This window comes from Ostrea edulis, chromosome 4 (genome assembly GCF_947568905.1).
Source record: "Ostrea edulis chromosome 4, xbOstEdul1.1, whole genome shotgun sequence".
Lineage (NCBI taxonomy): Eukaryota > Metazoa > Mollusca > Bivalvia > Ostreida > Ostreidae > Ostrea > Ostrea edulis.
Window position 1 is genome coordinate 39,734,844 of NC_079167.1, and position 14,237 is coordinate 39,749,080.

The 14,237-nt window shown below is 35.1% G+C and overlaps 1 protein-coding gene across 3 annotated transcripts in view; it reads right to left on the reverse strand.

Annotated features, from left to right (window-relative positions):
- LOC125671863 (inner centromere protein-like) overlaps window positions 1-14,237 on the reverse strand; it is a 31,720-nt gene that overhangs the window by 10,453 nt on the left and 7,030 nt on the right. Inside the window, exon 1 of one of the 3 annotated variants that reach the window (XM_048907851.2) lies at window positions 10,149-10,379. The exons of the other annotated variants lie outside the window; for them this stretch is intronic. Within the exon in view, the coding sequence (XP_048763808.2) occupies window positions 10,149-10,214 (66 nt within the window). The 5' untranslated portion in view covers window positions 10,215-10,379. Of the gene's footprint in view, window positions 1-10,148; window positions 10,380-14,237 lie in introns of those variants that run through there. 3 annotated transcript variants of the gene reach the window in all.

Genomic DNA, 14,237 nt, shown 5'->3' on the forward strand with positions numbered 1-14,237 from the left:
GAGGCGATCAGCATATCTGATTTGTTGTTCTTCCCTTGTGTGAAAAGTGAGACAAAGGCCATCTATTAGGTTGATGAATCGGTTGTTCAAGGGGTTAGAATACCCATGTATTCGACAGCTGGATTTAATACTGTATATCTGGGAGAATGAAATTCCCTCCTAATTCTAAACCGCTGTTTTCTATCTAGGTATGCGTTGTCTGTTCGGGGCCTGTAATACTACCAGAATTCTCTGTACTGGGCTGTCAACTCTAAACGCTAATTACTAAATAATGCTAATTGACTCAGCATTCTTACTTAGATGGATCTTCGATGTTATATGGTCCTTTTCGGTTGCTTAGCAGACTCCACCATTATCCCCTGCTCTTCTGCCTTGTCGCCTGATTTTATAGGTGTCTGATACGAACTGTACAGACGATAACATTTATTTCGCAGTCAATTAGTGTGATTGGGTTTGTTGACACAAGTAGTACACACAGTTCTGGGGCATTGTTTTCAATGATTTGTAAATTCACACAAATGATATGAAGATTCTTCTTTTGCGTGTAACTCTTGCTGTTTGTGGCCCTCTGGGGATGGCGGGTCCCGAGGGCTTCCTAGTGAGTCCTTATTTATGAATGTGTCAAATGCATTGTTAGGTTATATGATGGATTCTAATATTGAAAAGGAGTTCCTCCGAGTATAAGAACCTTCTATCAGTCCCCTAACGACGGAGCCAAAGAGGACCACTACAGTCTACTCAACTTATATTGAAGTCGCTAATCTCGAACTATCTGTTATGTTGAAGTAAAAATGAATCCCCAGTAACATATTTTTTATAGATCAGCATTGGTTATATTGAACTTTGGATATAATAAATGATGCAGATCGGTCTTCTGAATTTCAATATATTCGGAGTATACTGTATTTTGCACTCTGTCCGTCTGTCTTTCTGTCACAACTTAGCTTTCCCAACTTCTTCATCATGCTTTGATTTAGGTAGCTGAAATTTGGTATGTAAATTACAGATCGATTTAAGTTTCGTTACAGTTGACTGATTTTAACAAGGTTGCGAATATAGTTTCCCATTATATTCTAGCTAAAATTGTAAGACCTAGTTTCATGGTTGACTTAACTTTTTTAATGCTTGTACTCTGTCTAGTTCTCCGTCCATAAAAACTTGATGAAAAAAAGATGAAATAAAATTTATTTTCTGATTACATGTACATATAAACTGTTGCCGTAAGAATTTTCACGCAGAATATTACGAGAACGACTTGTCTTCGGATCAGTATGGAACATCTAATGCTTTGCAGTTAAGTTGAGACTTGGAACCACGAGGGTGAGTCAATAAGTAACCAGCCTATCCCATTTTCGATTGACCGAAACGGTCACGATTTTCATGCCTTATTTTGATACACGTTATACCTGGGTACAAAATTGCACGCATATCGAATCATTCTTTAACAAGTTATTGAATGTCAAACATGGCTAGTGATGCAAAGGCATGCTTTTCATCTAAAGTTGAGTACCGTGCTATAATTCGGTACTTGTATTTAAAAGGTAAAACAGGCAAGGAAATACACGGTGAGTTATCCTATGTTTTGGGGTCTTCTGCACTATGTTATGCTCAGGTTAAATTATGGGTAGAGGAATTCAAACGCGGTAGAATGTCTTTAGAAGAGGAAACCAGGTCTGGACACCCACCGGATGCCACCGACGAAGAAATTTGTAAGAAAGTTCGGGATCTGGTTTACTCTGATAGGCGAATTCAGGTGGAAGAAATAGCACATGCATTAAGTATTTCACATGGTAGCGTTTCAACAACCGTACTTGATTGTTTAAGTATGTGCAAGCTAACAGCCCGTTGGGTCCCCAAATCCCTTAGCCATGAGCAAATGGCAACTAGAGCATCAGTATGCAGCGCCTTGTTGAAGCGTTTTAGGTCAAAAGATGATTTTCGTTTGCGTCTGGTGACTGTGGATGATTCTTGGGTTCATTATTATGAGCCAGAGAATAAAGCTCAGAGTCGTTAGTGGGTAGGGCCTGGGTCCGTGAGGACGAAGAAGTTTAAGACTCAACCATCTGCTGGCAAGGTGATGACCACAGTATTTTGGGACGCAAAAGGCGTTATGTTGTACTTTTTACCCAAGAGAAGTACAATAACTGGAGTGTTCTATGCAAACTTGCTAGACCAGCTGAGAACCACCATCCGTGAAAAACGCCGAAGTAAACTCTAAAGGTGGTTTACTGCAACAGGACAACGCGAGAGACCACACTTGCAAAGTTGCAATGGATGCTGTAAAGCGAAACGGGTATGCATTGATACCACATCCTGTCTATTCGCCTGACCTAGCTCCTAGCGACTTCTTCCTATTCCCAATTTTGAAAAGGATATCCGTGGACGTCATTTTCGGTCTGTGGAAGAAGTCTTGACGGCAGTTGAGGAGTGGGTCAATGGAAAGGACCCTGGTTTTTTCAGTTTTGGGCTGATGGCACTTGAACACCGTTGGTCTAAGTGCATCACACTAGAGGGCAATTACATCGAAAAAGAAGAGGTGGATCTCAACCGGAAATAAGTTAGGTTGGTTACTTATTGAATCGCTCTCGTAGTTCAAATGTTGTAATTTATTAAATTTAGTTGATATATGTATATTTTTTCCAAACAGAACACCGATTCTTTAAAAAGTTTGGATTAATTTATTCGAAATTTTGTATAAAAGCATATTTGCCAATTTAAAAATTTGATCTCCAACCCCCACTTTTTTAAAGTTCCATTGTAAATTTTAAGACAAGACCTTGAAAATTATGTGAAATTTTAGAATTTAACATTACTCCTAATATGTCCTTTTAAACCCTCAAATTTGATATCATTAATTTTTTCGTATATCAAGTGCAAAAAGGTCATTATATATTTCCAATATTAGTATTAAACTTTATTTTTTATCTGTATTGTTAGAAGACATGATTGATTTATGTTGCTAATGTTGTGTTGACACCAACAGACAAATCAAGTTTAATTGAATAAATCTTGAGTATATTTTAAGTGCAAAAAGGTCATGTTTAGAACACTGTAGCTCAATAACAAGCATTGCGACCACCAGTTTTTCTTTTTAATTTCCTAATACTCATTTAATGAAGAAATCAAAAATACACCTCCCAAAAACTTGACATTACTCCAAATCTCAGCTGCTAACCTCTTTAAGAAATGAATTTCATTTTGGAAAATACCTGAGGATATGAACTGCATTAGCGCTTCATGAAAGGTACCGGCATAAAGCGCTGCAGCTCATAACCTCGGTACCGGCATAAAGCGCTGCAGCTCATAGCCTCGGATATTTTCAAAAAACGAAAATTATTTTTTATATTTTCATTCCACTTTCATTTCTGTCGGTGTTCCGAACCGTTAGAAAAGACGTACTATATTCATAAGGGTATTTGTCGATAACTGCATCGCATTCATAAGGAAATAGCTATCATTACAAATGGTAAAGAACATAGATAATGTAAATCCCTGGGATGTCAGGTATCAATACAGGGGCGGTTCCAGGATTTTTTTAAAGGAGGGAGTTTCTACCATTAATTTACCATTTAAAGCAAACTTTTCCGAAAAAGGGTTGATGGATGAGAGTGCCTACCCCCGGAACCCCCCTCTGGATCCGCCACTGCAGTATTAGAAGTTTGGGAATTGTGACGTATTTGATACTACAAATAGAACTTCTTTCTTTACACAATATAAATCAGACAATGATTTCCTATAGACTCCTTATACTGCGCTGTTTGCGTTTGTTTTAAAATCTGACACTAATTAGATGACAAAGATTACATAATTTATCTAGGTAATCTTAGGAACGCATATTATGTACGTTACAAAATTACAATGAAGTGCTTTATACCTTCCGTTTTCGGAGTTACGGAATAATCCCAGTGTGCATTTAGCGTGTTGTAGAGCCCAGCGGGCTGTAGGTCGGGACGCTTTACCATGCATGTCTTTTAATAGCATATAAAATACCAGTCTTTTCCGGAGTTAAATCGATGGAATCTAATGCTTAGTATTTCCTCGAAAAGCAACAACAAACAATGTTCTGAACCATGTATTTGTACAATGTTGAAATTTATTGGTTTAAATGGAATATTATATTCTTTAATTCTATTTAAACAACACTTATTGATCGTCAAATGATATATGTAATTATTTCCTAACAGTGGTTACTAATGATCGGGTAATAAAAAATGCAACATATAATCATCAACGCTTGATGCATTCCTGACTACGACAAACTAACGAATATATTTCGCTTTGTTCTTGTGTTCGCAGACCAAGGATCGGGTGAAGCAATTTTCATTTATAAGACAAAGCCAGTACTAAAACTTCTGCATAGAATTTTTTTTCAAAAATCGAAAGGGAAAGGTTTTTGATCGACAATTAAATGTGCGCCCTCCAAACAATGAAAACACAAACATTCTGGACCAGGATCGATGAGGCTTCAGTACTGTGTTAGAATGCGCGAACTAATTCTTTTTAATGTCATATTGGCAAATATAAAGTCGATGTTCCAGGCAACCTTAAAGTCATCGAACGTCCGCAGTCAGAGAATACAGGGTGTATTGTTCTGCCTAGAATTCAACAAGATCTTGGGAATACTCCGGAAGCAAGTTCTTGAAAGCAAAATATACAAGATAGTTTTATAAATTGAGAGAGAGAAAATAAAAGAGACATGGCGGCAATGAAAAGAAATCTCGTTCTTTCTTTAAACAATGTGCTTAATCCTCCATTTATAATGTGGTTAATTTACTCCAGGTACGTATAGTTGTCCAGGATGATCACCAACCCTAAACAACCAGAAAAAGCAATATTCAATTAAATAAGCCTCAGGCTCACAGTGCATCATGTGCAGTTATTGACTACGGTTTAGAGTGTATTTACACAATCCCGGTGTGTTCGATTCGTCAACAGTAGGGTTTTACTTATGCTATCCGAAGTCCGGTAGCGACGCTTTGTTTGGCCAGAAATTCATAGAAACTCGATATATCAAAGAGTTCTGCCTTCAGACAAACAGTCACAATGACCAAAAAAACTGAGAATAGACCACAGTCAACAATTCAAATTGATCTCATTCATGAAATATTGATATTCATAAATTGATAAAATTCATGATGTGGTTATATTTTAAATGATTCAAAATGTCAATAAAATACAATTGAATCAATTTTTACAACCTGGGGACATTCTCAAAATCTATTTTTGTCTTCCGTTTTTAGCAAAAAGCGGGGATATTAAATGGGTCTGTCTGACCGTCCTTTTGTCAGTCTGTTCATCATTTTGTCGGTCTGTCAGACTTTCATTATCAAACTATATCTCTGAAAGTCTTTGAGCTTTTTGCAATGAAATGCCACTCCCTGCGACTTGAAGAAGACCCCTATTAATTTTGAGGTACAAAGGTCAAAGAACAATGTCAGGAATTTGTTCGCTTCGTGAACAAGAGGAGGTCGCGAGTTCAAATCTCACTTCTGCCGTGGTCGCGTCAAACTTAAGACGTAAACGTATGTAGTGATTGCTCTTTTGCCAAACGCTCATCATTTAGAATTGAGAGTTTCGGGTCTTTCAGATTTAGAATTGAGAGTTTCGGGTCTTTCAGATATGACCTGAAAAACGGAGGTCCCGTGTCGCGACAGGCGTCGACACGTTAAAAAAAACCCTCACTGCTACATGTAGGACCCTGAGCACCTAGTATAGATCTAAGTTTGCGGTACTTCGCCTACAGCTGGTGACGTCTCAATATGAGTGGAAAATTCTCGTCAAGACAAACAAACAGAAATTCATATGCAGTGTATGACATAAAATGGTTTCCAAGCTTGTGCAATAGCACTCAGGATGGTGAATCTCTATAACATAGGCCATATCCCTATTGATTTTGAGATCGAAAGGTCAAGGTCATAATTCATATGAGGTATTAAATAGTTTTAAACTGCGAAATTAGAACACTTTCCTGACTATTAGACCTAAGTCGTTAAAACTGTTAGTTACAGTACCATCGCCAAACGCTCGGCATCAGGTGTGAATGTCACGGGTCCTCGGAGATGACCTTAAAACGGGTGCCCCGTGTCACAGTAGGTGTGACACGCTAAAGAACCCTCACTGCTCAATGACCGCAAGCACCAAACACAGGCCTAATTTGAAGCCCTTTACCGGTATTGGTGACGTCTCCATATGAGTGAAAAATTCTCGAGAGGGATATTAAACAAGATACTATCAATCAATCAATCCTTGTTATTGGTGACTAAGTCTTTACTTTAAGAGTAAGGGTGTAAATCTCCCTCTCTCCATTTTGTTTATGTAGGTATTCCATCCATTTATTCTGTACCTAAACGGGGAACATAACTAAATATTATACTCAGTCTGTAGCAGGAATGGCATTGGTCTGACTTTCTATCTGATATTGAGACGTAATTCAGGTCCTGCATTGCCTACAACATCGCTACACATCACTCATAGACATGTATGTCCAGAGGCAGATGGGCACATCATCTAGTATGCGCGCAGACTATGGACATGAAAAAAAATGTACGTTGCAGTTGCAGATTATTTAAATTGATATATACCTCGAACACGATGATAATGACACACGCTGTTGTCATAATGAAATCTGTCAAATCTGGTCAAATTATATTCTGCTTAATTTCTATTAAAGATGTTTGCACCTGGCATTTGGAGTAATGCCAATTTTTAGGAAGTGTATTTTTGATTTCTACGTTGAAGGATATTTAGGAAATCGAAAAGAAGAACTGGGGTTGCAATGTTTGTTATTGAGCTACAGTGTTCTGAACATGACATTTTTGCACTTAAAATGTATTCAATTAAACTTGATTTATCTGTTGGTGTCAATACAATATAAGCAACAGAAATCAATCATTACATGAAATAGATACATAATCATGTCTTCTAATAATACAGATTTAAAAAAAAGTTTAATACAAGTAATGGAAATAAATAATGACCCTTTTGCACTTTATATACGAAAAAATTCATGATATCAAATTTTAGAGTTTAAAAAGACATATTAGGAGTAATGTTAACTTCTAAAATTCACATAATTTTCAAGGTCTTGTCTTAAAATTTAAAATGGAAATTAAAAAAGTGGGGATTGGAGACCAAATTTTTAAATTATTGACAAAAGTATTGAATTTTTATACAAAATTTCGAGAAAATCAATTTAAACTTTTTTAAGAATTGGTGTTCTATTTGGAAAAATATATCAACCAAATTAATAAATTACAACATTTGATCTAGTTCCAAGTCTCAGCTACTTGTATCATGAATTATAAAACTGAAATACAAGTATAAGGTTATAAAAATAGAAGCTATATAAGATGACACAGAAACTGTAATATCACACAGATTTAGAACTTTTTGATTCATCAATCCTTCCACCACAAAATGTAGTCCCTGCAGAACCCTTTCAAAATTTGAATTGACACAATGTTTTTCCAACTGAAAAGGGTTCAGTAATGGATGTGTAATATGTTTGCATCAATGGGATCAGTATTGAACCAGTAAATCCATTGCTGTCATTTGTAACTATGAAGACACGTTTTGTTTCAATGTAGTTTGATCCGTTTTTTAATGTGAGTATACATTATTTCAAGAACTCCGCAAACTATTGCTGAAATTGTTGGAAAATATGCTTTCTGATTTATTTGAATTTGGAACAATAGATAACACTTAGGTATATTATACAATGGTTTGTTGAGCTTAGAATTTGTCCTTCTTAGATTATTTCTCTTTAACATCGTTCAAATATGAAAATCATTACCAAATATGGAGACAAGTCAAGGTCAGGTGTTTCCAGCTGTTACGTTTAAATAACTTACAGATAAAAATATCTACATTTTACGTACTTGAAAATATCTATATTCTAAAAAAAAAAATACAGAAACATATGAATAAACACTGTATAATTTTTTTTTTTTTATACATACACTGTAAATGCCTCTTCATGCAATGTATTCGAATGTAGTTGTCGGGTTATAAGAGAGATACAGAGCTCACAATTCTTTGTATGTTTTAAACTCAGTCATAGTATTCTTGATTCTCCTAGTATTTCACTAAAACTCAGAATCCTTTACCAGTACAAATTTGCAGATTGCAAGATCTTACATAATTCTAATTTCCTGAATCGTGTTAGCAGAGGCGGATCCAGGAATTGCGGTTACGGGGGCGCCACTTTATGAGACTGGGGGGGGGGGGGGGGGGCTTGAGGCCCCCAGTGGGTCCAGGGCAAAGCCCTGGTGGGGGGCCAGGGGCGAAGCCCCCGGAATTTCCTGGATTTTGTAGTACTTCAAATATGTCTCCTATTTAGTCATTTGTACTATTTTCTATCATTTTTATAAGGTGAAATTAATAAAATGACGCAAATTCTAATAGTTTTTGTAACAAATTAAGTTCTTCCAATAAAGTAATTCAAGAAATCAAAAGATTTTGCCATTTATTTCTCCGGGAGTGGAAGAAATTATTGTTTCTTTTATCGTTTAGTACATTTTCTCTGAACAAGACACCACGATTTACCATATATTTGAAAAATTTAGGGGGGGGGGGGCGGCTGTGCCCCCCTTAAATCCGCTACTGGTTAGGTCCATGTGCGTACTGTGACGCAAACTCAGCTAGCGACACACTTACACGTAATAAAAACTTATATATGGTATACAGTTGAACTGCGGTATCTCGAATACCACGGAGATGTTGAAGTGATTCGGAAGTTCCAACCACTTATTCTTTTTAAGTATTTTACTCTCGATATCTCTAATCCTCAGATATCTTGAGGAATTTTATTCTCGGTCCCTTTGAGTTCGAGATAACAAGGTTTGACTGTATATTCATTTGTAAAAATTTCAATTTTCATGCATATAATTTCCTTACATACTCTGGGATCTACTAACGCAGACCTCATAAGTTGTGGATGCGTATAAAGAGAACGCTATAACATAAAAGATACTCACTTTTTTTTTGATTTTGCATACCTTTCATTGTTTAAAAGGTAGCATAATAAAGATCAAAGGATAGCTAAAATTTTGGACGCATCCAATGATATAGATGTTTGTTGTGTTTATGTGGGATTTTCTATTATTTGATAAAACGACAATGTTCATGAAAAGCACCAACAAAGAGAGCATTTTTGAAGGCTTTCAATTTTTTCCCTTGAATTTTCAAGAAAAGTTTTGTGAATAATGCAAAAATAATGGTGATTTCAAGGAAAAATTTTGTGGTAAATATAGATTTTAGAAATATTTTAAGCATTTCAATTAATTTTACAAATTTCTATAACAAAATGTTTTGGATACCCTATGTCTTTAACAAATAACTTGCTTAATTAGAAGTAAATAAATAGAAGATACATGCCTTTTTGACATTTTAATAACTGACTACATATTTTTTCTAATCTATGAGTTACGAATTCTAGCGCAATATCATACAGACAAGGAAAAGATCGGTATCATCCCGAGAACAAAATTTCAAATGTCAAAATTTACCGATGTTTTTTTTTTTTTTTTTTTAATTTATTGATTTTATTAATAACTCTTTCATGTTTCATTGCTTATCATAATAAACGAGCTATCCTTCAACTAAACACAGAAGCCCTCTATATAGAACAGAATTCGAAACAAATTAAATATGATTAAAAGGAATACATCTATAGGTAATTTGTATTATTGTATGTGTATAGTGATGCGAGCGTCCCTGTAATAGATGTTTTGACTTTTTCTACATGTATGTGGTGTATTTAATACATGCCTGTAAACAGTATGGTTTTGTGCTAATAAACCGAACTGAATTGGACACGATATCAATTCAGGTGGATTACTAATCGGAATGTAAAAGCAATGGAAGCAGGAAGATAATTTCTGTAGAATCAGTTCGCCAATTATACAAATTACTCCTTGCTTTGATTGTTTTTCATGCCCTGCTAACTGGACTTGCATTCCTTAAATTGATGAAATCTCTCTGTATCATGCATAACATAAACTAGAACAAAATCGGATCACCCTAAGCGTTTTAGTGTCTGTATTTTCCGCATGATTAAAATGGCGAAGGGGAAATATAATTGCGTAATCGTTAGGTGGGAAGAATCAGTTTCAAATTTTTAACATACATGTATTACTAAGATAACTTACCCGTATTTCAACAGAAAGCCCCTTAATTTTTTTCTTGACCGTTTCATTTTTCAATAGTTCCTCCATCTTACTCGATAGAAATGTAATCCTCTCTTCACAAAGACGGAATCGTCCCGAGCATTCTACGTTGTATGGTGCGCGGCTCGGAAGCTTGATGGGTATTGGTTTCCAGATAAAACATTAAAACTTCATTCTGAGCCTATCATAATACAGTTACACCGTGTGACAGGTAAAAAAAATCGATCCATCGATCCTCAAACATGACTGCGAATTATACAAGATCGATATTTCTGTAGACTTTTGAAATAGTATCTATTTTAAAATATATATATATATATATAAATATACTAACACAGGAAGGAAATAGAGAACACTTTATTATCAATGGCAGCGTAAAGTTACAACATCACCGTGATGAAATCTCTCAAACTTTCAAAAGATAATTTTTTAAGACCATGGGTCGTTGGCATGAAAGCTGAATAGACATCGTGCCTTTCATAATGAGTAATCAATGATGTTCATTGTTTGATAATGTTTGATAATGTTCCGCGAATATTTCGATTTTCTTGAGTATTTAAATTTATTCTGTGCGTTTGAGAACTCAGAAAAGCGTTCATAATAGATTAATGTAGCTAGGTTTGTGGCCAGTTGTGGACCGATAAGTAAACCTAATCAATATACATGTATCTTGGCGCTGTAGAGAATATAAATATATAATGTGATACTGACCACAAATGACATTCAGCTGGATATTCGTTTTTAAAACTTTCTTGGGGTACAATTTCGTTGAAGCCCTAGCTCTCTCTCTACCACGTGCTATATTATATAACGACCGATATGGTCTGGCATAGGGGTTTATTGTACAAATTAAGACAAAATGGTATCCAAGGTAATCTGTATCATTGAATTGAGAACTATAAAAGTTACAGAGCTCAGAAAGTAGTCTTAGAAGGTTATTCATCTACATATAAGGGTACTGAAGCAGGTGTGCCATGGGTCTGTACTAGAACCTTTCTTATTCTTACCATACATAATTGACATTAATTCTAACTTAGTAAAATCTTAGAATGCTTTTTGCAGATGACACATCTCTGTTTGTTATGGTGGATGATGATGTGATTAGTTCAACACACACATTAACGTTTGATTTAGAAAGTATTAAGCTCTGGTCTGTACAGTGGACAGTGGATTTTAACCCAAACAAAACTGTAAATGTTGATTTTACTCGAAAATCAATGTCCTACACTACAATCCATTTTGACAATCAAGGTGAACCAATTATGAAATGTGACAAGCATATTCATCTAGGCCTTCAATTCCAGTATAATGGAAGTTGGTCATCACATATTCAAGGAATTTACCAAAAAGCATGCAATCGTCTAAATATTCTTAGAATGCTCAAAAACACACTTAGTAGAGACTCCCTTATTAAAAAATATTTTTCTTTTATCAGACCAGTACTAGAATATACTGATGCTGTGTGGGGTAAATGTAGCGAACAAGATTCAAAATCATTAGAATGCAGATTGAAGCAGCACGAATAATTAAGGGAATGAGATATAATTCTCCAAGAAGCAAACTCTATGCTGGATTGGGATGGAAACCTTTAGAAATCAGAAGAAGAAATCATAGGCTTATTCTCTTCTATGTAAAACTTAAACGGTACCAATTTTGATGCACCAGATGCGCATTTCGACAAACAATGTCTCTTCAGTGATGCTCAACCGAAATAAAATTATAAATGGATATACTCCAACCTATCTTGTATAGATGTTAGAATTATGTGAATCATCACATCATAATTACAACCTTCGTGCCTCTAGGACTTAAACTGTTCCTCAGGTTAGAACATCATCATATATGAATAGTTTTGTACCAGCAACAATAAAACTATGGAATAACCTTCCTGAAGACATAACAAAATCACCTTCCATTACATCTATCAAAAACAAACTAAAAAAAAAACCCGCAAGAAATACACATATTAAATTATATAATTATGATAAACGTAGAGTAAATATCATGCATTGCCAACTTCGCAATCAGGCTAGCAACCTTAATGCACATCTCTTTATTCATTGTCTTATTAGTAATCCATCTAGTAATCTTTGTGGTAATCCATGTGAGGATAGTTACCATTTCTTCATAGAATGGTTATATTGCAATGTACAAAGAGAAGCACTCTTAAATAATTTAAGTCCTCTTAATAATATCCATGTTACAGTCGAAATATTGTTAAATGGTGTCAATGGAAAATCATTTAGTACTAATTCAAAAATATTTGATACAGTTCATTCCTTCCTTGAAAAAAGTAAAAGATTCAATATTTAATACTGTTGTTCAAAATGTATGCACATATGTACTCACTCAATGCTTCACTGTATAGCTAAACAGATTTCTGAGTCCAAATCATTGTATGTATTTCTTATATTCTTACTATAACCAGCACATAGTGGTATCCCTCTTTATTTATAATAGTGTAATTTTTCTCTCTTATTTAGACACACCAAAACAAAAGTACATACCATCTATCCTGCTGTGTTTAGTAAACTAGAAGTGATAAAAGAATTAGATAGACTACATAAGGAATATACTTTGGTTCCAGCTGACAAAGCTTGTAACAACATTGTCTTTGTAAGGCTCATTATTTCAACTGTATTTTAGACGAACTGGGCATTAATTCCACTTTTGGTAATCGTACTTATACTCCAACTACCCTTTCAAAAGATGAAATTTTTCAAAACCATGCTTCAATTTTAGACACATTTAATATCCCATCAATGAGTCAGATGAATATGAGTTATCGAACCTATACTGGATTCCTAAACTACATAAAAACCCTTACAAAGATACATTGCTGAATCCAGTAAGTGTTCTCTTTGCTCCTCACGAAAATATTACAGCTGTGAAGAAGAAACTTCAAACGCACTGTGCCACTACATATACCAGAAGTGGTGTAAATCAAATCTGGATTCTAAAAAATTCTAAAGAACTTTTAGTAAACTTGAAATGACAAAGCTTTTCTCAAATCAACAACATCAACACGTATGACTTTTCAACCCTTTACACGACCATTCCTTACGATAAATTAAAGACTAGACTTTTTTTTAACATTATAGACAGTTTCTTCTTTAACAAAAATGGAAAACACAAATATTCATATCTAGTGATTAATCATCCAAAATTACTTTGTTAAACACCACTCTGATTCCCGCACAAGTACTCTGAAGTTGAAATTAATAAAAATATGCTGTAGTTCCTCATTGACAATATCTTCGTAGTCTTTGGTGATCAGGTCTTCCAACAGTTTGTTGGAATTCCCATGGGCACGAATTACGCTCCTTTGTTAGCTGACATGTTCTGATATTCATATGAAGCAGAATTTATTCAAAAAGTTTTACGTGAGAAGAAAAAATTTCTTGCTGTGGCCTTCAATGCCACATTTAGATATATCGACGACGTATATCATCTACTAGCAATGCTAATTTTCATTCATAAGTTTATTCGATATATCCCAGTGAACTCAAAATAACAGTCACCACAGAGTCGTCGACTTCTGCTTCATACTTAGATATTTTATTGAAAATAGATATTAACGGCAAACTATTAACTCGACTTTATGATATAAAGTTCATTAATCTTGTTCAGTTGCTAAATATACTAATATTGGTTGAATGGGATAATTGTTATTCACGAATAAATGTTGAAGCAGATTCCGGAGCTACTTTCTCCTACGAATAATGGAGTTGTGGCGTAACGGAATAAGCTGAGATGACCGCATCGTCGCAAACCACGGTCAGTATGCACGATCGTCTCCCATCTGGTAGGAGAGAGCTGTATGCGGACTCCGGAGCGTGGCTTGAGACAATGAGCTGACCGGAGCTTGCAGTTTCTATGTCATATATATATCTAAATGAGAACGGGTGCCTAAGTTACTTACGGAAAGTATCGAATTTAATGTATCACATCTATACTCTTCGTTATAATATTGAACAGTACACTTACTAGTAATTGAGGTTCCCAGAAAGTGATTATATAATTCTTGGATACATGTATATAAAAACAGGAAAAGAAAGGAGGATTTTTTTT